The 27,974-nt window shown below is 39.7% G+C and overlaps 1 protein-coding gene across 1 annotated transcript in view; it reads left to right on the plus strand.

The window, feature by feature from the left end:
• The window catches only part of SEMA5A (semaphorin 5A), a 435,475-nt gene that overhangs the window by 179,141 nt on the left and 228,360 nt on the right, over positions 1–27,974 (plus strand). Inside the window, exon 4 of the mRNA XM_090276235.1 lies at positions 22,662–22,761. Coding sequence (XP_090132361.1) covers positions 22,662–22,761 — 100 coding nt within the window. The remainder of the gene's footprint in view (positions 1–22,661; positions 22,762–27,974) is intronic.

The raw sequence follows: 27,974 nt of genomic DNA on the forward strand, positions 1-27,974 counted from the left end.
ATAGTAGGAATCCACACTGAAAGGCCTTCGGGGCTAGAGTTTTCAAACATGCTTAGAGATAGGAGAAGTGGGCAGGGGGAGGGTACTGATAGGCAGGGAGAGCAGAAACTCAATTTCCTGTATAAAACTATAGCCCTAATGCACTGCCCTACCTGAAAAATGGCAGTCCAGAGGAACTGCATATCACCCCCATAACAGAGGGATGGGAGCCGGCTGTGAATGAAAACAGACTCAGGAAGGAGAAAGTGGAATACCAAGTGTGCTCTATGGGCTCCTATAGGGGACCCAAACACAGAGTATTCTTGCTAAGGAGGAGCCTCAGGTCAGATATAGACAATTGACATCTAAACACCAAATCTGAGAGGACCCTCTAGTGTTCCACTCTCTAGCGGTGCTCCTGGATAGTTCCTGGATTGTGGGCTCTTGTGGGAATTCCTCTTACTGAAGATGAGCTCAGAGTTAAAGAATAAACGTCCATGAGACAATCAATGTGGAACTTACACCCCTGGCCCATATAACAGACCAACTCTAAGATTTTAAAGTGTCTTAGAGATACACAAGTAGAATCAGGATGACCAGAGGAAGAGGCTATGGTATAGAAGTGACAGAGAATAGATGGAGTAAAAAAGATATTATGAGTCGGACAAAAATTCTGAGGAAAGCTGTGCAATTGTGGTAGAGAGGAACAGATTAAGTCCTATTTGAATTCAAAGTAAATAATTCATTTAAGTATTTATCTACAAGTCAAAACATGTAAGAAATACATGAGTTGGTCTTAATCACTGAGAAAAATAGAGGTCATGGTGGTCTTATTTTGATCACTTGTCTACTTTTCTTTCAGACAGAACCATATATTCTTCTCATTTTCAGTGATGGAGGTGCATGATCCTGTATGGACTTAGGTTTTTAAGAGGGCAAGATTTCTGTTTTATTTATTATTGTACCCAAAGCAATAGATGTTGGTGGAGAGAATGACTTCATATTTACTTCTCTGCTTCCCAAGCACTTAATTTCTCCAATAGGATGAAGAAAATAAAGAATTAGTCATTCAAGCAATAAATCATAGACTGATAAAGAAAATTATAAAATAAAAAGCATTCATCATTTGTGTTTTGTGTTCTTCTCTGCCTTTTAGCTCTTTGAGTTTCCATTTTTTTGCATGAATCATGTCAATATTATTTGCCTTCAGGGCTTTTTCAAAGATTTGGGAATGTATGTATAAAATAACCACAGAGTTGCTTGGCTTAGTTCTTAGAGTATTGTGTGAAATTAATACCCACCAAGACTGGAGGTATTGTTTTCATCTCAGTTTTATTATTTTCACCATTATCTGAAATAAAATTCCTGAAGAGCATGCACTAAAGCTTCATTACTTTTGGTAGCTATTGTCTTGTTATCAAAGGCAAGGTATGGGATGTAATAAAAATTTATTTGATTTGAGGAATATTACTGAGAGAGGTCATCTTTCTTGGGTCTCTAGCTCTTAATCTAACCTTTCTTTATAGATGCCTTTTTTACTCAATATACATATTTTGAAAACACCTTTACTGATCTTTAGAATATTAAAATCTTGTCTTTCGAAATATATTTAATCTGACAAATTTCTTAAAATCTTGCATTCTGTACTCTCTCTGGGTTGCCAATAGAATCAAAATTCCATTCCTGTGGACAATACCCTATACGTTATCTCCAAGTGTGTGTACACATACTTGATGCTGATTTATGACTCACTTCCAAACAGTACAGATAATAGATGGTGACCTACTACTTAGGGGAAAGTGGTTCATATGGTGACTAGTTCATTGAACTGCCCATAGGGCTCAAAGGCCATTGCTGACAGATGATGTCACCATCAAAATTCTTGTTTAACTTGAATTTAGAAACTAAACAAAAACAATGTCTCATTATCTTTCTGTAAACTGAGCACAACAACAATCTTAAATCTGTTACTGTGACCTTAGGAGAATCTGCAATGAAATGCTGTTAAAGGAATAATTTTCCGAACATTGTAGTCTTGGATTCCAGGTTGCTCTGTCTCCTGCTTCCCTGTGGTTCTCATGGAACTGGGTGGATCCTTTGTCCTCAAAGAGTGACTTTTTCCATAGTTTATTTTTTCCCCTCTCACTCAAGGAAATGGTTATTTCGGTTATGCCAATGTGGATACTGTACTGTCGAATAAGCCAACAGGAAGTGGTACCAAACATAAGGCAGAATAAGTTGAATTGATGAAAGTTTGAATTTTTTAAAGAAAGGGGAAAAATGGGTATAGAGAAATAATCAATATAGGCATAAAATTTATGTTGTGTTCTCCATGCAAGAAAAGATTCATTTTAGATTCCATGGATGTCGAACTTGTCATTGATTCAGCTGCTGTCTAACATGCTGGGAATCCCCTTTTCTCGCCACTCCATTACTCTGGCCTCTGTGTGTAGAGGGAATCTACTGGATGAAAACAACACTGGGGATCATGACAGGTTGTGAAAAAAGTGAAGTATGGTAGTCTCGAGTTCCAGCAATGACTCACATCGTAAAATCACAACCCAACCCAACAGCAAATATTTACTGAGTCCTTTACATATAGCATGCCTTTTAGTCTTAATAAAAGTCTGTAAAGGGCTATGTCTCCACCCTTTTATACAGCCCAGGGAATACACTAGGAGGGAAGTAACTTGCCCACAGGCCATGGTGTCAATAGCTGGGCTTTAAAATTCTACAGCCCTGAGCTGTGGTGGAGGGGAGCTTGGAACAGGCTGTTTCTGATTGTACCCTGTGTGCATGCCTCTGTGTGTGTGTGTGTGTGTGTGTGTGTGTGTGTGTGTGTGTGTGTGTGTGTGTGTACATGGTTTGTTGCTCTCCCAAGGAGGTGGGGCTGTGGTTGGCAGGGGAAGCCTGCTGTGTCTGGTTCATGTCTGCGTTCCCTCTGGTTCACAGAAAGCTCCCATAGCCCTGCTGGCTGCCATGTTCACAAGAGGGCTCTGAGTCAGTGTTTTCTCTGGTCCTTGAATCAAAAAGTTTTGTGGTAAGTATATCCCATCATGTACACATGATGAGGCTCGTTCTGGAGTCCAGGTGTGCTTATTGTACTACAGAGGAGTGGGGCACCCCAAACCCAGCAGAAGGTACTCCGGTCTAACATCCACTTTCTCTGTTTTCCAAGTTTTATTTCTTTCATCACAGAGTGGGCACCTAAACACTAAAGTTCATTTATTCACTTTAGTGTTCAACATTTATTTGTTTAGTTACTCACTGAAATAACATTCATTCACTCACTGAATACATTTTTTGTAGAGTGAGAGCCCCCTTTATGCCAACCTTTGCATCAGGCTCTGGGAATCTAACAAGTGGGAAGACAGGTGTGTAAATAGGCAAATGGACCACTGGGTCATGGGGCCTGATCAGGGAAAGCTGGTACTTTATATGCACATGGGAAGTGTCCTTCATCTTGTCTAAGGAAATCCATGGGGGCTTTCTGGAAGAGCTGTCATTGCAGCTGGCATGTGAAGGATGGATAACAGAGCATCATGGGAGGAAAAGATCAGGGAAGCTCTGGATAGTCCCTGGGCCAAAAGTCCTTTATATGATTAGAGATAAGAAGGAGCCAGTTTGGTGTGGTTTTACTGAGGTTGCATCTAAGGATGCTGACATGAAGTCAGAGGCAGGGGACACTGGATGGGCAAGGCACGGAGGGAGTGACTATTGGCATAGCCAGGTGAGCCATGGCACAGATGGCCCGAACCAACTTGTAGCAGAAGTGACAGGGAAACACATTAAGGGGAGGAAGTAACAGGGCTCCGTGAATGGATGGGAGCAGGTGTCGCTTTCATGTGCTTGAAGAAGATCCACTGTCTTCAGTCAAGTTAACTGAAACCTGACAACCCTTTCGGTTTTAGTTGAATTTCAGGCATTCTCATAATTTCTGTCCAAATAATGGTGGTTCACGCACTTCAGTTGAAAAAGTGTGGTTAGAAATTTATTTATAAATATCCATCAATATTATACCATATGACGTGGAGATGAATAATTTTGCCTTATGTATTTTAAGATATGGAAGATTCAGATGCTCCTCTGTCCTTTACACTGGGCATTAGATTAGTTCTCTGTGTGTCTCCTTTAGCAGGAGCTATGCTCACAGTTGGGAGAGGCGCTCCCCTGGGGCTTTCATCTTGACGGCACCAGTCAATTAAATGACTGCTTCTTGGGTAAGAGTTCCCCCTACCCTCTCTTGTGACCCTAATCCTTTTAACAGACTCAACATTTGAAAAGAGGCTTACATTTAGCCCAGCATTTATAAAGATATTGTCAGGCTTTCCTGTCCTCGGGTGCCTTTAATGTAGTAGTGTTTATGTTTGGGGAAGAACAAAAATAGGAATGTTTATACCCGGTGGGGTGAAAAAAGAACTAATGCAAGCTGGCATCACCGGCTTGGTGGGTCCTGTTTGTGCAAACAATTCTCACTAATTATAGCCCTTTCAGACGAAGAGCATTATTACACTGACCATATGTAATTAACTTGACTTTTCTTTATCGATGTATGAAAATAGAATGGCATTGCTGTTTCCCTCTTACATATTCCCAAGCAGGGACTGCCCATTGTTTAGTGGACACACTCTAGCATTCACCTTTTCTTTAGGAATTCTGAAATTTCTGTATGGCATTAAATTTAATAGGCCTAGTATATCAAAAATAGAATTATAATTATGAAAAGTCAGTTAAAAGGTGGGCGAATGGTAAAATGAAATGAGATTTTTAATGGCTTGTCGACAGTTATGATTAATGAGATGGAGCTTGGGCCCTGCATGTGACCTTCAGGTAAGAATGGGACAAAGCCCTGTATGAAGGGGCCCAGAAAGGAGAATATTTTTTCAGAAGAAAAGTTCGCTCTACCTTTTTCCAGTTTCTGTCTCCCCATCATTCATGCCTTTTTGTTGAAGTCATGCTCATTGGTGTGGTCCGGAAGCCATGGTCACCTTACTGGGTGCATGAGAACATCCCTGGAGAAGGCAGAGCAGGAAGAAGGCAGTTCTGTAGCTAATAGCGACTCCTGTATTTGAGAAGCCACTTGTTACCTTGCTCATAATAGGAAGCTGCTTTTTAATTCAGGGGTCCGTCCACTTCAGTATCTGTTTTACAAACTGACTTTCTTTGAACACTAGTCGCAAACAAAAAGAGAATGTTACAAAGGCATGCTGGTTTCAGTGCCTGATACCATCCAACTGCACAACTTTTCGCACACCAAGTGGGCTCCTGAGGCTAAAAAAATGTTTTTGTCTGAGTTAACACAGGTCCCTTTGAACTCTGTGGGGGTTCTTTTCCACTAGCACTTTCTTGTTACTGTATGCAAAGTCTTTTTTTTTTTTTTTGTATGTCTGATTTGGGATCCAAAGAGCCTACATGTCAGCTTACCCCACCCCCCCTCCTTCATCCTTTTGTTAAAGCATAAAAAACCGTAGTGCCTGTAACATCTGTTACATTTCATACCCTGCGGCACAGACAGGCTGAGCTAAACTTTCTTCACACACATGCACATACGCTAGCGTTTTTCCTGCTCGTGCATGTAAAATGGGTTGACTGGAAGGCAGAACAAATCAGAACAAATATCTAGTAACTAGTTCCCAATGAATGTTACTTACCCATCTAATTACTACCAACAGAATCTGCCTTTCAAGGGAGCCCATGGAGAGGAAATGCATCTTCAGTGAGCCTGGGACTTAGGCTATAAGCTGTCAATTCTGGGGAAAGAATTGGAGTGAGAGGGGAGGTTAGAATTTATATTTATGGCACTAGAAACAGTATCCTATTGGGAGACACTTCAAATGCACCTATGCAGATAAATGGCTTATTGGCCTTGAGGATGTGGTTAAATGGTCAAATTAATTCTAAGATCAATACCATCATAGCTATTAGCTCTGAAATTCTACTGTGAACTGTAGGAGTTGTAGACGATTGGAGAGAAGTAACATGACCCTAATCAGGAAGATGGGATTTGTTCATTCATTCTTGCATATGTTGTTCCTTTGCTCAATATTCCACAAGTCTTCATTGTGGGGAACCAATTTCTTCCTGTTCTAACCTGCTTCCTTTAAGTTCCCCATTAGAACTGTATTAACTCTCATTTATGCATGAATGGCTATCCCATTTTTATCTTTAGTTCAACCATGTCTGAGCCACAGAACCACCCTGCACCCGCCTACCCATCTCTCCGTTGGGATTTCCAGTGGGGATCTCCACTTAGGCACCCAGAAAAGAACTGTCAGGTTGTTTTCCTCAGACATGGCCTCAGAGGTTGAGCCGCTCTAGTTGAAACCTTGGGTGTCATCCTCAGTTCCTCGCATTTCCTTATTTTCCCCATCAATTAGTTCAAACCACCACATATATCTGCCCTTCTCACTTTCTCCCTGGACTGCAATCTGTGTCCCCTGTGGTCCGTTCTCCACACAGTGGACATAGGAGCTTCTAAAAATGCAAAGTAGTTCATGCTTCCCCTTAAGCTGCCCCACCCCCCCACCTTGGCTTCCTTGTGCCATTGAACTGAGTTTGCAAAATTGAAAGTCTACAGCCAAATCTGGCTCACCTCCATTTACTGTGAATATCTTCTTACTGGAACACAGCACACCACCCTTTCCGTTTCTTTGCAGTGATAACAGAAGGGTACTAGAGTTGCGACAAAGACCATAGGGTCTGTAAAGCCTAAAATACTGTATTTCCCTTTACAGCAAGAGTTTTCTGATTGCTCCCATGGAATAAATTCTAACCTTTTTCCCATTGACCAGCAAGACTCTACCTGAAGTGTCTCTGCCTTCTTCTTGGCTCTCCTTGGCTCTCCTCGCACACGCTCCTGCCTTTTCTCTGTTGCTCAATTATCCTGGTTCAGCCCCACCTCAGGGCCTCTCCCCAGCTAGCTCCCCCTCTTGGATGTTCTTCTCCCAGAGTGGCTTTTCTCATCACTCACATCCCAGCTTAATGACGCCTCAGCAGAGTGGTCTTCCTTGGAAAAGACAGTGTCACTCCAAGCCACAATCTAAGCATCGTCCTGTTTTATTTGTATCATGGCACTTGTTACTTATTTTACTGATTCTGTCTCTCTCATTAGGTTATACACTTAAGGAGAAGAAGAACCTTCTCTGTTGATTTTCCTGCCGTATCTCTAGTTCCAAGCAAGGTTCAGACACAGAGTCATTAAGTGTGGTAGCCGAAGGAAGGCTGTCACGTGCCTGGTGTTAGATGGCCCAGTGAGGAAACATTAATGGGATCAAGCAAGTGATTAGAGTTGACCATGATGAATGCCATGAAAATTGGGCACAGAGCAAAAAGGGTCTCTGAAGGCTTTTGGGCACACATCAGGAAATGAGTACATACACTTGTCAGGAAAAATTGAGAACAAGCTTAGAAATGTGACTGTGATGCTGGATTCACAGTTCTCTGCAGGGAATTCATAAATACAGCTCCTGGTTTGTCTGCACAGTGGCTTTGCCACATGCTGGGAACAAGAGCTGTTATTCGACAACCAGGTTCTGGTCCAGGCCAGGCTAGTACCTGGAAATGAAAACAACCACAGCTTCACCAAAAAACCTGCCAAAGTGGGCAACACAAAGGATAGCATTTATTTTCCCTGTCTTCTCTGGCCATACTTGTGAACCTGTCTTTGTCAAGGTTGGTGATTTGAAGCCCCGGAGTACAGAGCTCTCTCTGGGCCTGCTAGGCCAAGGCAGAAATTTACCTCCGCTGGCAAGAACAACCCTCAGGCTATAATGTTGTCTTTTGTTTTGCATTTAAAACATATGCTTTTAACATCTTGAGTGTTTGACTTGGGGCTACTGGTACCTAAGTAAGCCTGTGAGTGAGGCTTAATTTTATGACACCTTAAGTTTTATGAAACAGTAGATAACATCAGCTAATAGGCTGTGCTAGGATTCCAGAAGGTTTGCTTTGTCTCTGGGAGGAAATGGAAGTATAGTAATTATCTGGGTTTCAAGATGACTGTTGTGTGATCGTGTATAGAACACTCAATATTTGTCCAGGAGTTGGGTAATGATTTCCTGTACACCCTTTTTGTTTTAGTTGGAAAAAAAATAACCAAACCTAGGACCATGCAAAACTAATGAAATAAAATATTCTGGAAATGCTATTACATACTGATGCCATGTGATATGTTGTGAACTGTGTGCTGTGAGGGATCAGGGGCTCTGTCTAGACTAGACTACATTGATGCCTGGCTGCGTGAATGTCAGTGAGTCCCCTTACTCTTCTGGACTCCAAATTTCTCATTGATAAAATGAAGCATTTGAGTGGATGTGTTCAGAATCCCTTTATTACTTTAAGGTTGTGTATTATTTTTGTCCCTGTTACTAAAGGATTATACTTAGTACATTTAATGATCTGTAATCCATATTTATTGAGCTTTTACTCTATGGTACTCTAAAGCAGAGGGTTGGCACACTTTTTTTTTTTTTGTGTGTGTGTGTGTGTGTGTTGTTGTTTTAAAGAGCCAAATAGTAAGTATTTTAGACCTCATAAATCAAGCCATTTATATTAGACTATGCCAATGTAGCAGAAATGCAGCCACAGAGCATACATGAACAAATGAGCAGTGCTGTGCTCCATAAAAATTTATTTACAAAAAAGCAGGTGATGGGCTGGATTTGGCCCATGGACTGTCATTTGCTGATCCTTATGCTAAAACCTACACTAACAATTATACTCTATAAATATTAGAAATGTCTTTTAAAAATAAATTCACATTTTTGGATATAAACTCGTTCACATGTAAAACACTTAGAAGAATGATGGAATATAGTTGAGAAGTGCTCTCAAACATAATCACTAATAAGTGTATTCTACAGGCAACATGGCTGAGCAGAAGGGATGCAGAATGGTGAGTGAGGCCCTTAAGAAAAGATATAGGTAGACTCTGGGACTATGTTGTGCCTTGAAGCTTTCAACATTATGTTCATTGCATACTCATTCAGGGCTTGTTGCGCTACATATTAGAACACAGATATTAAGAAACTTAGCATGATACCCTTAAGTGCTTTCCTGCTGTTCTGTTTGTTAGAGAGCAGTGGGGACACAGTAGGGGCGGAGGGAAGACCATTCAGAAAGGGTGGAATCATGTTAGCAAAGTGGGTAGGTGAGGTAGAGCTGGTTGTGGTGTGACTAAGGGATCCGAGTTGAGGAAAAACAGAAGAGAAGTTAAGAGCCAGGTGAGTTTGAGAGGGAGTGACGGCCTGGCAAAGGCAGTCTGACAGACCATGGAACCTCACAAGCAGAGCACAGCTTTGCCTCTTGAGACTGGATTGCCTCCCAAAGGCTATTGTAGAGTCCATGTGTCTGGAAGTTCACAGGGGGCACCATAAGTTAAGAATGCTCCTTCGTCTGTGTGTGCAAATTTCCCAAGAGAACTGGGACACTCATGGCTCTGAATCTTCCTTCCAACCCTCCTAAAAGATTCATCCAAAGCATATTTCATTTTGCCTTTTTTCATGGAGTATCAGTATAAATTATTCAATAGAACGATGAATAACATAATGGGATGTCTGTTCATTTGTGTCAACCCGTTGGCATCGTATTGGTTTCTGTGAAAGAATACAAAGTAAACATTCTTAAGTAGAGAAATTTCTTATGTTGGTTTAAAAAATTGAGGTGGCCGTGGACTATAAAATACGTGAGGAAAAATCACAATGAAATGTACTAATTGTATTATGAATGACGTTTACTTGTTTTCCAGCCATATCTCTATTACAACTCATACACAGAATTTGGCGAGCTTGATCCTAGGAAAGAATTGCCCCTTTGGAAAAGTTGTAGACAGGCCACCTGAGAGATCCTGATGCTGTCCAGGGGAACTGAGATCTCCTTTTAGATAAGTAGGTTAAATAATTCCCTGATAAGTAATCCTCTGTCTTTCTGACTCATCCAGACCAACATATCTGTATTTGAATAGCTTCCAAGGAAAAGTATATCATTTTACTTACTGGTTATCCTCACAAGAGGAATAACCTCTGAGTTAAGGGTCTCCAAATCACTCTCAGGTTCAGTGATTTCACTAGGAATGCTGTTATCCTGAGTTATGGTTTATTGCAGAAATAAAAGGATACAGATTAAAATCGGAAAAGTTAAGTGAATAGAGCAAAGTCTAGGAGAGTCCAGGTGTAAGACTCTATTTGTTCTCTCCTAGTTGAATCTTTTTGGACAGCACTCAGTTCTCTTAATAATGATGTGTGACAATATTTTTGGAATATTACCAACCAGAGAATCTCACTTGAGCCTTGATGTCCAGGTTTTTTTCCCCTCAGTCAATAGGCATGGAATGCCCATGTGGTTAACCTTTGTTATTCAGTCTCTGGCCTTTATAGAGGCTAAACTGATGCAGCATCGTCAAAGGTCCCCACCGTCAATCACGTTACTAGCATAAAGGGTCTGGCATGGCCCAAGGTCCCCAAATATACAAAGGCACTCTTATCAGGCAGGATATTCCAAGGTCTTAGAAGTTATCATCTCCCATCAGGGGTCATTTTTTTTTTTTTTTTGAAATATGCAGGGTTTGAACACCTCAGACCACTGGAATCTCTCACTTGATTGATAGAGTTCTGCCAAAGAGTGGTACCTTTTCAGTTAATTTTGAACTGTTCATGGATGGCTTTCCTGATTTGGCAGAGCTTTTACAGCCCTTTGCAGGTAGACTGTGATTTACATGAAATTGAATGTAGTTTTAAGAGGAGTTCTAAAATTGATGACAAATGTTCTGCCTGGTACTCAGGGTGCTGTCAAAAGATATCATAGGGCCATCCTCATGGTACAGCTGTGAAATAGCTGAAGTCCACCCTTTACAGCCCAGAGTGGCAGGGGTGGGAACTGGTATTAAGACCCTCTCATGCTTTAGGTGCTCTGCTGAATGCTTCAGGGGAATTAATTTACATAGTCTTCTCAACATTAACTATTGTTTTACTGTTTTTCCTCTATTTTATAGTTCATTAAAAAAAATAAGGCAACTGGTGGTGGCCTCAAAGTCCCACAGGTAAATTCAAACCCATGTCAGCCAAGCTCTGAGGACTATGTCACTTTCACAAATGACTGGGTAAAAGGAGGACTGAGTCTCTGATTTACTTGTGGTGTTCATGGCAGTTGGTTCTGAGAAGACCCAGAGTTAATTTGTTTTCCAATAATAGATGTAATAGAACAATGCTCTCTACATTACCAAGGAAGCCCTGTTCAAATATCTTAGATATATACTGTCCAGTAGAGTAGCCACTAGCCATGATTGGCTATTGAGCACCTGAGATGTTCCTAGTCCAGAATGAGATGTTCAGTAGTATAAAATACACACTGGATTTTGAGGCCTTAGGACATACACATGGAATGAAGATAACTCAATTTTTATTTTGATAACATGTTGGAATGATATCTTGGATATATTGGGTTAAACTAACTATACTGTTGAAAATTAATTATACCTGCTTCTTGACATTTTTTTTAATGTAGGTACTGGAAAATTCAATATTCCATGTGTAGGTCCTATTATATTTTTATTGGCTAGCATACCTCAGAGCACTTATCATCCCACCTTCCTTGGGACCAGCTAGCATTTCTCTTTTTCAGTATCTCTCTCTAGTGTGTATAGCTCATCTTTTGAGCTAAATATAAATATCTCAAAGGCAGATGTCTGTCTTGCATTGCATCCTATACCCAGTACCGACAGTGGGTCTTTCCATGTAGAAGGTCAGCTACATAAGTAAATCATTGAGCTGCCCCTACATTTTTGGTGCATATCACCCTAAATCTTAACCCTAAAGTTTCTAGAAAAATCTGGGTCTGTCTTGGAACATATTCTATTCTGATGTAGAGATAAAATCAGTACTTCAGCAAAAAGACCACCTTGGGACTCATTGAAATATTGTTGGTAAGGAAACTTTCTTGCATGACTCTAGCTTGTCTCTGCTTCTTCCCCTGAACCCTGAGGTCTTCAGAGGTAGGTACTTAGATGACAGCATGACTTTCCACTAGTAAACAGAGAGAGAAGAAACTGCTTGTGAATTGTGAGAAAGAGGTATTAGCTTCAGGAAATGGTTTATTTTCTTAAAGACAAGGTCTGGCAATTCCTAACTATGTGGCAGAACTCACTGTAGGAACATTTTAAAACTGAGTGCCCTAAGGCTCTAAGAGAAAGTCTCTTGTGCAGTCCCCCCGATTACCCAGGGGCCATCGCTGCTTCCACAGCTAGCACGAGACCACGCCTGGAACAATCTAAGTGCCTGTTGAATAGGAATTGTTCATTTTTATATTTTTAGTTATATTAACACCATTTGTAGTTCTAAAGATATAAATCTAAAGGAAATTACTTTTTAATGTCCTCTGGCACAACATTAAGATTTTGCAATTAGATTTTATAGCCTACAGTCATATGCCGCAGGTCACAAAGCAAAATTAAGACTCTTCTGCACTAGGAAAGTTTCCTGTAGGTGATGTAGTATTATTTATAAGCCACACAGAGTTAAGGCAGGGCAGTCCTGGCACCAACTTCATAGCGTGGAGGACAGAGCTGCTTATAGTCCAGGAGTTTGAGGGTCTTGGCCAAGGAATTTGTAGTCTTTTAAAGAAAGTCTGTCTTGATGGATGGGTAAGTAGAAATTGCTTTTTGTGTGAGGTATCCAGCAATAAATAGCTGCCTCTGATTAGCTTGGTTCTTATCCTACAGTCACTAGGAATAAATTGCTCCAGATTGTCTAATGAAATAGGAGGTTTCCATGATCTTAAAATTACAGATAAAGAGAAGGAAGCACCAATTGGCCAGGAAGAGTTTGAACCTAGCTTACTGACAACTTCCCAGAAATTTCTTTTACACCTTGCCAGGTATGTCTCAGGTAACCCTTGGACAACTCTGAATTTCTTGGGCTGGCGTAGCCTGGAACCCACCTACTACTGACATTTAGATCCTGAGATTGAACAAGATATTTTTGTTATGTTCAGAAATTCACACAAGCAAGGGAAAACTTGGGGCAACAGTGGAAATCCTGAATCCCACTCTTGATTCAGCATGGAAGTACATTTCAACTGGTCATGAAATGGTAGTTGATTGCAGTAGAAATTTTGTTTCCTAAATTTCTCTTAAAATGCATGCCCAGGAAAAATATCAAACACATTTATTTAATTCTGTATTATCCCACAATAATCTAACTTAGAGAAAATGTTGTGTTTGAAAGTCACACACTAATCTCTTCAAAGAGGGAAGCTTACACTCAGCTGGGCCCCAGCCAGCCTTCAACTTACAGCTGCCTCCCAGGCAAGGCTTGCTACTCCGGCCCTTTCTGGAATAGGGTATGCATTCTTTCCTATGATTTAACAGCTCTGTGGCTATTATTTAATGCTTATTTACACTGTGAATGTATAGTACACCGTGCATTCCAGGCTGTAAAACATAGCTTAAAATGAGACTTGTGGTTTTCAAGTTGTGTTTGAATGAAGAAGACCCAGATCAGGAATGCTTTAACTAAAGTGAACTATCATAGCTTTTGCTTTCTTAGAAGTCCAGCAGGCAGGCTGTCCAAGATGAAGGAGTGAACTTCAGAAGAACCCAATTCCAGAGCACAGATATTTTGTAAAATTTGAAGTTAGTGGCTTTTCCTTTGTGAAAAATGGATTAAGTCTGTTACATGTCATTGCAAAGAAAACATGAAGGGACATGATAGAACACCCGACTCATGTGGAGCAGATATGCAACTAAAGACAAAAAGGATGTGAGAAAGTGCTTACATATTGTGTTTTATATGTTGTGCTTACAATAAAAGTGTCAGTAGAAGATGCTTTATATGTTCTCAATATGTTGGACACTTTTTTGTTTTACTCATAAAAATGTTTTTATTTTTCTAATTATTGTTAAATAATTTTGATTTATTTTAAAGTCAAGTCACAGTATTGGAACATTTTGATCATTTCCTATATAGCAAAATTTTGAGATGATCTCTACTGTAGTCTTTAGTGTGTATTTTATATATGTAATATGTATATATAATATCTTGATATGTTGGCAGCCGTCTGTCTCGAGAGACGATGGTGTAGCTTCTTAAGAGTCTATCTGCACCGCCGAGAATGGCTGTGCAGTCCGACTCGGGAGTGACACGGTATCTGTCTCCTCCCGTGTTGAATCGACATCTTGCGATGACGCTGGAGTGTCCTCTCCAGTGAAGCTGAAGCTACAGAGCCTGGGCAGGGTGATATGGAGGGTCTGCTGTTGCCCATGCAGCAGACCCCCCCTCTCTTCGCAGCTGAAGGGTCCAAGGGAAAGACGGAGTCAATACAGCTTGGCTTCAGGTGCGCCGCAGGAGTTGCCGGTATTGACTACAACGTCAAACCGCCTTAGGGACTCCGGCTCCGGATTTTCTGTCGGGGTTTACTCCCTTAGCCTTTCCCCTGAGGAGGTATGCCGCAAGGCAGCGGAGGTTTTTTGGAGTCAGAGTTTTCCTTCTCTGATGTGCCCTGACTGGAAGATCGAACCAGCGACACTTAGCTCGCAGGCCGACGCTCAATCCACTGAGCCAAACCAGCCAGGGCCAAAATATCTTGATATACACTTACGCAAATGCACATGTATACAAGCATACATATATATGAATGAACATATTGATTACTATCTAGACATTACTATGTATAATTATATATATACACATCTCTAGATATAAATATATGCAAATATATACTTATTTATATATCTGTGCATGTTTGTATGTATAAACAAACATGTATATACATATACATTCATACACACACATACATATGAATACATTGTACCTAAATCTAGATCTGGAATTTTAGTCCTTTAACATACTACTCATGTGTTGGAGGGGAAGATACAGATTGGTAAAGAAGTCACAGGATAGGATTTTCCACTTTGCTGCTCATTGGCAGGTGGCTTTGGGAGGTCATTTTAACTTCTTTGCCCTTAGCTTTACCAACTATAAAACCCAGAGTGTTGATTGCTGGATAGACAAGGTCATGTCCTGCTGGAAGTACTTTGATCCTACAAAGTCCTAGAGAGGAGTTAAACAGTGAAAATAATTGTACTTAAACATTTGGAGGAACAAAATTGGTTTGATTTTTTTCAACCTTTCTGCAAAGCTAAAACTAGGCAAAGTATATTTGCCTATTTCTGACTGAGTTGATGTTAGCAGGACCCGTCTTGGAAAAAACAGATGATGGAGATAAATTTTCAGTGTTGGGATCTTCTCCCTTGGATGTCTTGTGTTTGGCGAACCCTGGGTTCTGTCTGCTTTGCTCTGGGACCTGACCAGTGAGCAAATTGGGCTGCTCATTCCTGTCCAGCATCTGAAAATCACTACCAGTTCCTTTCTTTCCAATTTTTTCCTCTTTTGGTGGGTGGCAACTGCTATTTTCAATACATTATTTTATGCTACTATATTACTAGGTGCTAAGGATTAATGTGTTTTATACACTCCTTGGAAAGTTGATTTTAAATTTGGACCTTATAGGACTGTTTCCTTCATCCTATCCTGAGTTAAAATTCCAGCTTATCTACTAATCACTTATGTTACATTTGGCAAGATATATAACTTGTCAAAATCTCAGGGTTTTTAACTATTACTTTTTATTTCTATAAGAAAGATTATAGATCTGGCTTCACAGTATTATGAACAATAACCAAAATAAGAACTTGTTAACATCCAAAAATATCTAATACAGTTTCTAAAGTCAAGTAAACACTGAAAATGTAGACAGTAAAAAAGAATGTAAATAAGAAACGTTGGTTATTGTACTTTTTTTTTTTTCACAAGCATCAATGTTTGTGAATTTACGTATTTCTTCTCTGATGACGTGTTTTGCCTTGCCCTGCCACTCAAAAAACGCGTGAAGCTTTTGGACTGTCAAGGTAAGAAATGTCCAAACCTGTAGAAAAATTTTAGAAGATTCTATCTGAGCCAAAGTCACAACAATTGCTGGGAAGCAAGATCTCAAATGCTTGAGAAAATAACAGTTTTGCAACTTCTTTTATGCATTTGAAATTAAGGTGGGAACTTCTGGAAGAGTACAGGGAGGTGGAAGACGGCTAGACAGGGATTCTATTAGGAGAGTTAACAAGATTATGTGCTCTATCGAGGGTGTGTACACTTATTTCAAAGGTGTGTTCCTCTAGATGCACAGAAACAATGGACAGAGCTTGCTTATGGCAAAGATCGTCGTCGTCGGCAGCCATCCCTCTCGAGAGACGATGGTGTAGCTTCTTAAGAGTCTATCTGCACCGCCGAGAATGGCTGTGCAGTCCGACTCGGGAGTGACACGGTATCTGTCTCCTCCCGTGTTGAATTGACATCTTGTGATGATGCTGAAGCTACAGAGCCTGGGCAGGGTGATATGGAGGGTCTGCTGTTACCCATGCAGCAGACCCCCCCTCTCTTCACAGCTGAAGGGTCCAAGGGAAAGACGGAGTCAATACAGCTTGGCTTCAGGTGCGCCGCAGGAGTTGCCGGTGTTGACTCCAACGTCAAACCGCCTTAGGGACTCTGGCTCCGGATTTTCTGTCAGGGTTTACTCCCTTAGCCTTTCCCCTGAAGAGGTATGCCGCAAGGCAGCAGAGGTTTTTTGGAGTCAGAGTTTTCCTTCTCTGTATGGCAAAGATAAACCTTTTACTAAAACATAAGCATGCCTGGGGCATGACAACCCATTATGACTTGTCCAGTTAGAAATTTAGGGTCAGCATCACCTGGTGAGGTTACTTTCCATAGAGCGACCCTGCTCCTGCCCCCCACACACTACTACCACCTGTTGGTTTTGTTTCGTTTTTTTTTTTGTTTTTGTTCACAGGACTGAAATCTATCATCACTTACAGAATTTCAAGCAGGACTCAGGTAGCGGAAAACTTGATGTATTTTATTTTTGGGGTGAAACTTGGCATGAGGGTGCTGCTGACCCCCTGTGTGAAGTGCACAGGACTCACGGTGACAGCTGGAGGAGCAGGCCTGGGAAAGAAGAGGAAGAAAAAGGCAGCAGTCAGGTCATGGAGCATTCAACCAGTAGCCCCACCCTGCTATTCTTCTTTTTAGGGCTTCTTAAAATTCCACTCCTTTGTTATTCTGTCTTAGTTTTAGCTCATATTTTTAGGTCGAATTGTGGTTTGTGCAATGCAGTGAAGCCGAGAGTGAAATCCATGGAAGGGAGATGCATGCCAACATTAAAGAGTAATGGGTATCTTTGAGATAGGATGGTTCCTTTCACAACTTGGGGAAAGGGCAGGCAAGGAGAATTTCCAGAATACCCAGCCAAGAGGACACCCTGCATTTCTCTCCTGGGCCCTGCCAGGCCCCCCCGCCAGAGGAGCCCTTCTGGAGGAGGAGAGAACCCAGCTCATGCATTTTCAGAGCAGAGTTCTGTTCACTCATACCACAGCTGAGTGGCTTAGACTGCTTAGAAATCCAGCCATTGCTCATTCCGCTTCTCATCCCCCTTCTCATTCTAGAATGTTCTTCCCACCAACAAAGCAGGAGTGATAGGTATTGATATTTTCTTCCCCCTTACATATGTAAAGACCCTTATTGGATCATAAAACCTACGAGTGGAAATGGTAAATGCCTTTTCTGGTAGAGCCTAACTGACTTGGTGATTATTGTTGTTAATAATAACAGTAAAAATGATAAATGTATTTGCAGGTTGACATATTATCTGGCTTTGGGAGACAGTGCCTTCTGTAGTTCATAGTGGAAAACCTAGTGGGTGACAATTTTTATTTAACTGTATATGAGTATATCAGTGAGAATAAACTCCCCTCTCAAATGAAGGGGTCATAGATCTTTCTTTCTTTTTTCCTCCAGCATTTATTTATTTATTTATTTAAATGTCTAATCTCTTTATTTATTAATATTATTTTATTTATCTGTTTTTAGAGAGAGGAGAAAGGAGAAAGAGAGGGAGAGAAACATCAATGTGTGGTTGCCTCTCATGCACCTCCAACTGGGGACCTGGCATGCAACCTAGTCATGTGCCCTGACTGGGAATTGAACCAGTGACACTTGATTTGTAGGCTGATGCTCAGTCCACTGAGCCACAGCAGCCAGGGAGATCTTTCTTTCTTCCTGTTACTTTTAAAATGTGGCTCATAGGTCCTGGTCCATGTGGCTCAGTTGGTTGGAGCATTGTCCTGTACACGAAAAGATTGGGGGTTCCATTCCCAGTCAGGGCACATACCTAGGTTGCGGGTTCAGTCCTCTATTGGGACATGAATGGCAGGCAACCAATCATTGTTTCTTTGTCACATTGGTGATTCTCTCTCCCTTCCTCTCTCTCTAAACCTATTTTAAAAATTAAAAAAAAAAAAATCTGTCGCACAGGACGGTATGTTTTTGATCGACTTCAGTGTAAGTGTATCACATAGTGGCTAAAACACCAGCTCCAAAATTAGGAGCTGAATCTTACTAGCTGTTGACCTCAACCAGACTTGGTTTCCTCACCTACTTCACCTATAATAGGGTGGGTGTGAGAAATATAGGAATTAAAATGTGTAAAGTACATAGAATAGCATTTAGCTGATGGCATCCACTGTTTAAATGTTATCAATTTTTGTCAGCTTCTTTACTTATTATCATGTCAGCTTTGCTATTTTCTCCATGTGTGGTATTAGATGTAGATTAAATCAAAATATAATTTCATGAGTACTGGGAAGAGTAAGCCTTGATTTGCACTTATATTTTTGTATATTTTATTGCCAACTGTGCTCTGCCTTTTCCCACTACCCCCTGGCCCCTCCTAGTTTAGCCTGTGACTCAGTTTCCAGTATGGGTCTCAAGTTCTCCAAGAAGTTTTGCCACCTTGTTTTTTTGATTCATTAGTTGACTAAAAGTTTGAAGGAGAGAAGAATAAAACTCCGGGTACCCAGAGCTGCCCTTATTCTACCAGAGAGGTTTCTCACTTAGTGCCTGCCCACAAGTCAGCTGGGCTCAGTAGGTCAGTGGGGCAGCACCTGGAGGAGCCATCAGTCTGGGTTTGGGAACGACGGTCAGGTTTCGGACAGGTGCTGTTCTTCATCAGCAGAAGTTCCTGTGATCTTCGATTATCAGGCTCTAAAAGGTTTTCTTGACTTGTAACAATCCTTACCTGGATAGCTTTAGGGTGTTTGCTTTCTTAAAAAAAAAAAAAAAAAAAGTGACTTTCACTCCTTTTTCTTATTTTGGAGGGTGGGGAGTGACTGACTTGAATCTGTTGAACTAATGTCTAGTTTATATATGCCAATTATTTGGACCAAAATTATTTGTACTGGATACATGTTTATGAAAGTGATTTTTCTTAAAGTGTGACACTGGGTTATTTAAAACATTGAACCAGTATACTTTTGATAAACATTACTAAAAAATCATGTTGGTGCTTATACAGTAGCAAGAGAAAGCAATATTAATAATTGCAGCTAATCTTTAATAGAAAAATCATTGCCAGAGGCTATATTTTAATAACCACATTTGTGTAATGAATAAATTAGCTAGGATGATTACTATCAATTATTAAAAATTATCCCCAAACTATTCAATTCAATTTTATAGGTTTTATGTAACTATTTAATTTCCAAACAATGGTCGTATTGACTATCATATTTAAGTTCCATTCCATCATGTGCTTCTTTAAGTAACATCAGAAGAGGGGGATAGGAGGAAAAGGTGAACCCATTATTTGGGGGAAATGACCATGTATTAAGAAAGTCAATGTTATTGAAAATTGTATCTCCCTAACTTACCACGTTCTGTGTATCCTCCCCTGGTCACCTCACTCTCCCCAACTCTTCTTTGGCCTCTGCTGAGCTTATTCACCACCACCTGCCCTGGTACTGTCTCCTGTCCTCACTCTGTACTCTCCTGTCTCTTCTTAAGAGTCTGTAACTGTTCATTTTCTGATTCTTGAGAAAGCAGGATCAATAAATCTTCATGCTACTATTGAACTGTGTAGTTGTGGTAAATTCTACCAATTGATTTTCTGATGTTAAGCTTTCTTGAGCCAGTCTTGTTTTTCTGAATTAAACCTATCCCATATGAAAGAGAGAGTGTGTGTGTGCGCGCGCGTGCGAGCGGTATGCTAATACAGCTATATCCTTAAGAGTGTTCCAGCTGTGTTCTTAAATGAGATGGCCTATGATTTTTCTTCCTCATAATGTCCTTGTCTAGCCTTAGTATCAAGATTATGAAGATCAGAATAGCCTAAAAACTGCAGAGAGAAGAGAAGCTTTACTTCTTTGCCTAATCTCTGAAATAATTTGTATAAAATAGGAATTATATGATTTTTAAGTACTTGGTAAAACTGACATGTAAAACTGAGCTCACAGCCCTTTCCTACATGCTATGCTTGAGAGTTTATTATGTATTTTGTTTGAGTGTTTGGAACTGTAATAACAAAATAATATAATTAAAAAGTTTTTAAATGTTTTTTTTAATGGAAATATGCATATTCTTATAGGCAAAGGGGAAGAGGCTTTATAACATTGGATATTAATTAGAGGATAAAAGAGGTAATTTAGGAGAATGGGTTAAAGACGAGGGGTGAGATGGACTTGAAGCCAAGTAGTAGGGACTGATTATCAAAAAAAGAATACAGCATGTTGGCTCTGATCTTATAAGGAAAGTTGAGGTGATAAGTCTTGATGCAGGTATATTTTCAGTTAGACAGATGGGCTCGTACAGGAACTTTGTTCCAAGATAGAAAGCCCAGTGATGTGCCGAGTTGAGCTGGGGAGACCTTGTGGAGGAATGCACATGAAAGTCAAAAAAGGGAGAATACGTGAATTACCCAACTTGGAGCTAGTGTTAACCATCAAAATGTAGAGTTTTAATGGGGTAGCTCATAGGCAATTTAAATAAAGGAAATGAAGAATATTGACAGAACTATATTCTGGTAACTCATTTTCCAATCTGCACATGGTTCTTCTTATTATTTTGATATTTTAGGAAGTGGTGTAACCATTGCTCAGTATAGGTTTTAAAACCTGAAATATGAATCTTCATTCTGGTTCCTGTTCTTCACTCTCTTTTAGTTCTTCTCAATGAACAGAAAGATAAATTCATGAGAAATGAGTTAATTTAAATCTTTCCTTTCATTTTACCTAAGCCTCAAATCATCTCTACTTCCTATGTGAGGATACTTCCTGTAACTGTATAAGCAGCTCTCAACACCTACATTTATAAATGCTGTATTTAAAGAAGATATTATTGCTAGTTCCTTGAATTATTAAACCCTTGGAAGGACTATTTATTAATAACTTTTTATAGCTCCATTGCCTTTAACATACTTTGCTATAATGATTTTGTTTCAATTAACTTGCATTTAAAGTGAAAGAAATTATATAAAGGGTTAAAAACAATCAAGATACCATAGACATGCAAATTTTAAAAACCAAATAAGTACCAGTTTCTACATAACTTTAAGCAGAATCGAACTTTCAGTTCATGTCATTTTTTTCCTCAATAACTGATAGTAGAGCAATGCCATATTTGTTATACAAAGTTAGTGCTTGAAAATAATCATTTCTCCCTACGTAGCTCAGTTGGTTAGAGCATTGTTCTGATACACCGAGGTTGAGGGTTTGATCCCCAGACAGGGCATATACAAGAATCAACCAAAAGAATGCATAAATAGTGGAACAACAGATCAATGTCTCTCTCTCTCTCTCAAATGAAAAAAAAAAAAAAAGAAAATAGTCCATTTCATTTACATCAACAAAGGCATTTTTATAGGTATGTTATGGGACATGGATATATTTCTGTATTAGGTCTGTTTTTAGCATCTGCTTTTGTTGAAAGAGATTATTCCTGTGCTACTAGTTTTTTTCCCCCTCAAACCAATAACTCGGTTGATTTGACAGTTGTTATGTTCCTGTTTAGTTCAGTGTGATATTACTTAACGTGTTAAATCCAAGAGAAAGACACAATCAGATAACACACTTAATTGTCAAGGCTGATTTTAAGGTGTCGCACAAACGGCAGGAGAATCATTGAATATTTTTTCAGTGTCAGAAATGAGCTAATGAACTGTATAAAAGTGGCTTAAGAAGTGGCATTATTGCTATCTTTAAATAGGATTTCATAGTGCTTGTGAAAAAAACAAACAACCTCTAAAGAGTAGCTGTTTCCTGATTTTCCTTAGAAAAAATGCAAATGAGGCCTAGAAGTAACTGTGGATTTCTCATCTAGGAAGGACAAGTTTAATCATGAGGCCAAAATAGAAACCCAAAGGACAAAGGATGGGATATGCAACATCTTTGAAAGAAGGCAAATGGGGCTCCTGTGTGTGTCCTTGTTCCTGTGGAGGGCTTATATGATTTTTTCCAAGTCTTCAGCTCTTTCCTGTTAAGTAGCACAGGAAATGGTCTTTTCTGTGAATAATGTGTTACTTTCTGCCCAGCCCAGAACCAATGGGAAAATGCACATCTGGCTTGTAAATCACTCCCGAGCATGGATGCCTTGCTTGCTCTTTATTGGGGGGCTGTCCTTTGTGCCTTACACATTCTCAGTGTGGGTTATGTGACGTCCTGATGGAAACCTCCAGTGGCCCCTCAACAGTCACCTCGGGGGACCTTTAAATCCTCCATGAAATGTAATGTTTGCTACCTGAAGTGCACTCTCTGTGGTCCCCAGAAGAGAAATCATTCATTTTTATCTTTTCATTTATTTATTTTTCCTATTTAGAAATTGGCCCCTGGTTACGGGAGTTCAGAGCGAAGAATGCTGTGGATTTCTCGCAGTTAACATTTGACCCAGGACAGAAAGAACTTGTTGTAGGAGCAAGGTGAGAGATCTTATGTTTTGCCACCACAGATATTTTCAGACTTCACTTTGCATCTGTGCAGTTTACACATGGGCTGCTCTTCCATAATTGAGGAGTGCTCAGTACTAATTCTTCTGAGAATGACATACAGTGTGGGTGTCATAAAGTATACTACTAATAATAGGCTGACTACTGCTTTTTAGCGTATGTGTTTATTGGGCCCTCTTCATGTTCCGGAAACTGTTCTAACATGAATTCATTCACTTTTTTCTCCCATGAATCCTGAGAGGTAGGTATTATCAATATCCTTATTTTAGAGAAAAGAAAATGGAGGCAGGAAGTGGATAAATACATGGCCCTGGGACATGTTTATTATGTCTAATAAAAGATGGACACAGGTTTCAGACCCAGTCAGTTAGACTCCAGAAACCGTGTTCTTAACTTCTCACCAAATTTCTCAGTTAAATTCTAGAGATGAAGAGACCATAATGTTCATTCTGGCCTGTGTTACCTTTCTTTATGACCATGATTAGGCCATTTACCAGCCAATTGAGAATTCAAGGAAGTTATTACTATTTATATCTCTTAAGGTGCACATGTTCCTGTATCCAGGTCAACATTTGACATTCCAGTTTGACACTAAGGCCACTGGGACATTATCAGCCCAGATCTTGAGTATTTCCTTCATACTTACCATGACATCCTCAGAAAGTATGCATAGTCTCTGCATTCAAATCATCTACCCTGCCAGTATATTTTGAAGACATCTATAAAAAATACTTTATATATCTGTCTTTTAGGGAAAATGCCATGAAATTAGAAGAAAATGGTAATTTGTAGATTTGGACTCTTCTAGCATTTAAGCAAAATGCATTGAACATCTCTTTTGCCCAAATTTACTAGATTATAAAACATACCTTTCATAGTGAGACAGGTTATACAGTTCCCACATAAACCTGAGTGAAGCTAAATCTGGCTTAGGTTCTGGGCACTGGAGACAAATATGAATATTTTCCAGGGTGATTGCTTTTGCTGTCAGATCTTAAGGAGGCTTTGTGCATCCTTCTAACACCCGAAGACATTAAGATGTATGTTTATAACTTTAAATGAATACACAGAAGTTGGTTTAGTTCCTGCCACTGAATATGTCACCTGAATCTCTTTTGATGTTTGCTGAGTATGGACTGGGATGGGCTAACTCAGTACACTTTTGCTTATTTTAGCCCATTGGGAATACTTAGTGGGTTTCTGATGCTGATTTCCATAAAATTTCATCACTGGGAGCCTGGGCTCTTTATAGCAGGGATTTTTATCTGCTAGCCACCAGATTTTCTTTTCCTTCTGCATACCATGGCTAATGTCATGTTTATAAATATCTGCTTTCAGTAGCTGCCATTGGATTAATGCTGGCTGTTTCATGTGGTCCACTAGCGCCTTTGCCTTGTGGTCCCACATCTCTTACAGACTCACCTTCTTCATTCTCACCCAGTCTAGGCAGGTGGAATTATTTATGTTACCCACCAAGTAAAAAGTTCTCTTCCTTGCCTCTGGGATTTGGTACCTTTTACTTTTTTGGAATATTAGCTGCCCACCTATCCCACCCCAAATATCTACTTGGTGAACTTATAGTAAGGATCTAGCTCAAGGCTCCTCCATCTGGCTTGAGCTGTTGCGTTCCTTGCACTGCGTGGTCTTCTTAGAATTCCTGTTAGAGGACACCTGTCATCTACCTTTATTAGTGTACTTAATGTATAATTTCTTGTCCAGTGTCCTCCCTCCATCCCCCATTTTCATATAGTGACTTACCAAATGGTAGAGAGGATATGTCTCTCTTATCTTTGTTTCTCTAGAATATAGCAATTTCTCCTCCTGGTAAAAACTCAGAAATGTCTGTATATCTATTTCCAGGATTTGATTTGTATAAGTGCCCCTCTTCATCTGGAGGAAGCTTAAGGGAAAGAGGGTAGGAGTTGTAATAGATATATTCAAGATAGCTACACTTGGGCAAGGACACAAAGGAGTGGCAGTCTCTTAATACCTAACCTAACTCTTATGGAAGATGAACTTTTACCCTTAGCCAAGGGGGAAGCAGACCCCCTCCTGGGAAGCAGGTTCAAATGTGACCCTGACTGGTGTAGCTGGGTCAAAATCTCTCATTCAACTCTAAGGAACTTTGGAAAAGGTTTCCTTGTGAGTTTCACTCAAAGGATTCTCCTTTGTTTCTGGAGGTTGGGCAGGCAGTACCTCACATGTATATGTACTGTGCTGGTGGCTGGCCTTTGGTCAATGACACAGTCTCCTAATGAATGTGGGAAGCCACTGAGCAAAATGGGACTTCGAATAGACATCTCATGGTACATCTTGGCTAGAGACAGTGCCTGGGATTGTTCCCAGGGACACCCGTCCCTGAAGGTCTCCATCCCAGCATCCCTGCATATTTTTATCGCACTATTCCTGGAGGTCTTCCTCCCAGCGTCCTTGGGAATCTCCATCCCAGTGTTCCTGGAAGTTTCCATCTATCTCACCTCACCCCGGTCCCAGCCCAGCAGTGCAGAGAGGGATTGGCCCAGCCACTGAGCCAGCCTAGCATGCAATATGGCATGGTGACCAGGAGTGATAGGGTCTCCAGATTTAGCACATAAAAGTCCAGGATATGCAGTTAAGTTTGCATTTCAGATAAGCAATCCTAGGACATGGGCTGTATTTTCTCTTTTAGTATAGTACATGGTATATTGTAGACACTTGAGAAACAGAAGAACTTGCTTAGCTGCGTGACCTTGAGCCCATTTCAGTCTAACTTTCTCATCTTTAAAACTGATATAATTATTTCTATTCCTTTCAGCTGTTTTGAGGATTAAATGAAATAATCTCCCCAAACTGATTGTCACAGTAACAGGCACCCAGTAAGCATGCAGTGGTAGGGAGCTCTGCGGATGTCTGTGGGTTTTGGCATACGTGTGCATATGTATTTTGGCAGATATCACTGGGTAAGAAAAGGAAATTTACCTGGAAAACTTGGTGGGATTAGGCTCAGAATTCTGGGAGGGAGTGTGAGCTGGTTATAAAACTTTAAAAATAACCCAACCCTCAGATTCCTGTTTGTGAGGGCTCGACCTAGCAAAAGAGGCTTAGATAGCAGGTGTTTATTTTAGAAATCTTTAATGGTTTAAATATATGATTGGTAGAAAAATACGAGTCTTTTTTTAAAAATTAGTACTAGGTATTATGAAGTTGTTTATTGGATGGTTTCACTTTATGTCGGCAATACTTTATATTTCTAAAATTGAATTCAGTTCAAGATTCTTTGCGCTCTTTGCAAAAAGAAGTTCATTGTGCTCCAAAAGAAAAACCTTTCCATAGGTGATTTGGGTTGTGTAGTACCAGAAGGTCTTTGCATCTAACTTCATATATTTTCTGGAAGGATCCCTAAATTTACAATTTGCAAGGAGCACATCATCTTTCATAATATTTTAAAAGCATTGACATTCATATTCTGTTTTACTTAAGCCTCTTTAAAAATTAATAATGTTGGTGTTTTCAATGATGAGACCCAGGCATTTTCATTGCAGAATAATGGCAAATACAGTAAAACATAAAGAAAAAACACAATTCAGAAATAATTACAGCTAACCTTTTTAGTTATTTCCCTGTAGTATTTGATTCCTATTGGTTTATATTATTGGGATAATATTTTATAAATGATTTTCATGTTTTTGTCCAAAAATTTCCTTAAAGCAGTTTCCATTTTATATATATATATTCCAGAATGAAAGAATATTTTGTGGTTTAGAGATATTTGAATAGATAATTATGAATGTAATGATAGTAATAATCACAAAGTAGTCGCAAGTATAAGTTTCCTGCATTAGGATTTTAACAACAGATGTAAGGTAAGGTGATTACATTATAATTCTCCAAATGAATCTGATGGTCTTTAATGCTTCAGGTTCATTGTAAGGATGATAAATGATTCTGTGCTAACTTTAAATATTAGTCCAAATGGTGACTAACTTGGTCTGCACCCAGTGCAGGGCATTTACAAATTAGCCATATTTTTATAAAGCATAAAGCTGTCCATCAGTAAGGAGAAGAGATTCTCATGAAACATAAGAGGAGTTGACTTCAGCTTTGTTTGTTTTTTGCTTTTTGAATTATTTTCTTCCTATCACTCGAGTTCTGATTATTTCACCCTTCTCTGACAAGGTCAGTGTCATATAAGCATATAAATTGAAGGGCACAGTAAGAACACTCACCTGTGAGCTGTGACACACTCCTCCTCTGAGCCCAGGAGACCCAACCACTTTCTTGTGATTAAGGTGGTGGAATGGAAGCCCATAGAACCAACATTTGGGCCAGGTTATCATCAAAATTGATGACAAATATACCGATATTTGTCCTTGGAAATTTAACTTTTTAATTCTATTAAAATTGCATCACAAAATGGGAACATTATAAGGATATAAAGAAAAAGGGTGATGGGGATGCCTGAGTCTCCTTGCACACCTGACCTGATGCGAGTACCAGCCCCCTGTGCACTGTGCATGGAGCTTGCCATTATAATCATGGATTATTTCCATTTACTGGAAGATATTTCTCTACACATGTTTGTACCACACATAGTATGGATTTATAATCAGCATGTTTATTACCAAAAAACTAAAACTAAAACCGAGTGCTTCCAAGACAGAGAGCTTGGTGTTCCTAACAGTCACAGCAAACTTGTTTTGAAAAATTTAAGTGTATTTTTTGAACCATGTGTTTTGCTCGTGGTTTGAATCTACAAAACTAGATAGAGATAAGAAGGAACGATAAATTACTTCTGCTGTGCTGGGGCTGCATTTGCTTTAAGTTCTCAAAGTATCTATTCCCATAAGATCACATGAAATGAATGGGCAGGCTTCCGTTTAATTGGAATGATTTCCTCTTTTCAAAATGATTTTGCTACTGGTTCTAAACAAAAGAAGCTAAATCTTAGATTTATATAAAAGTCATTTAAAAAAATTGACTAATATAATTTTCTCCTTCTTGTGGTTACAATTCCTATTTTCACTGTAAAATTATACCATAGAACTAATCCGTTGGAAGTGGCATGTAATTAAAAGGAAACTGGAAATTTTTATGAGATTTCTGCCTCTGGTAGCCCAAACTTCTACTTTCCAAGGTCTATATTTTAGTCAAATTTGTGCATTAAAGGTAACTCCTGCTGAGTGGAATGAAGTCAGCAATCAGGAGTG

This window comes from Furipterus horrens, unplaced genomic scaffold (assembly GCF_987537825.1).
Source record: "Furipterus horrens unplaced genomic scaffold, mFurHor1.1.pri manual_scaffold_5, whole genome shotgun sequence".
In the NCBI taxonomy this organism is placed as follows: Eukaryota; Metazoa; Chordata; class Mammalia; order Chiroptera; family Furipteridae; genus Furipterus; species Furipterus horrens.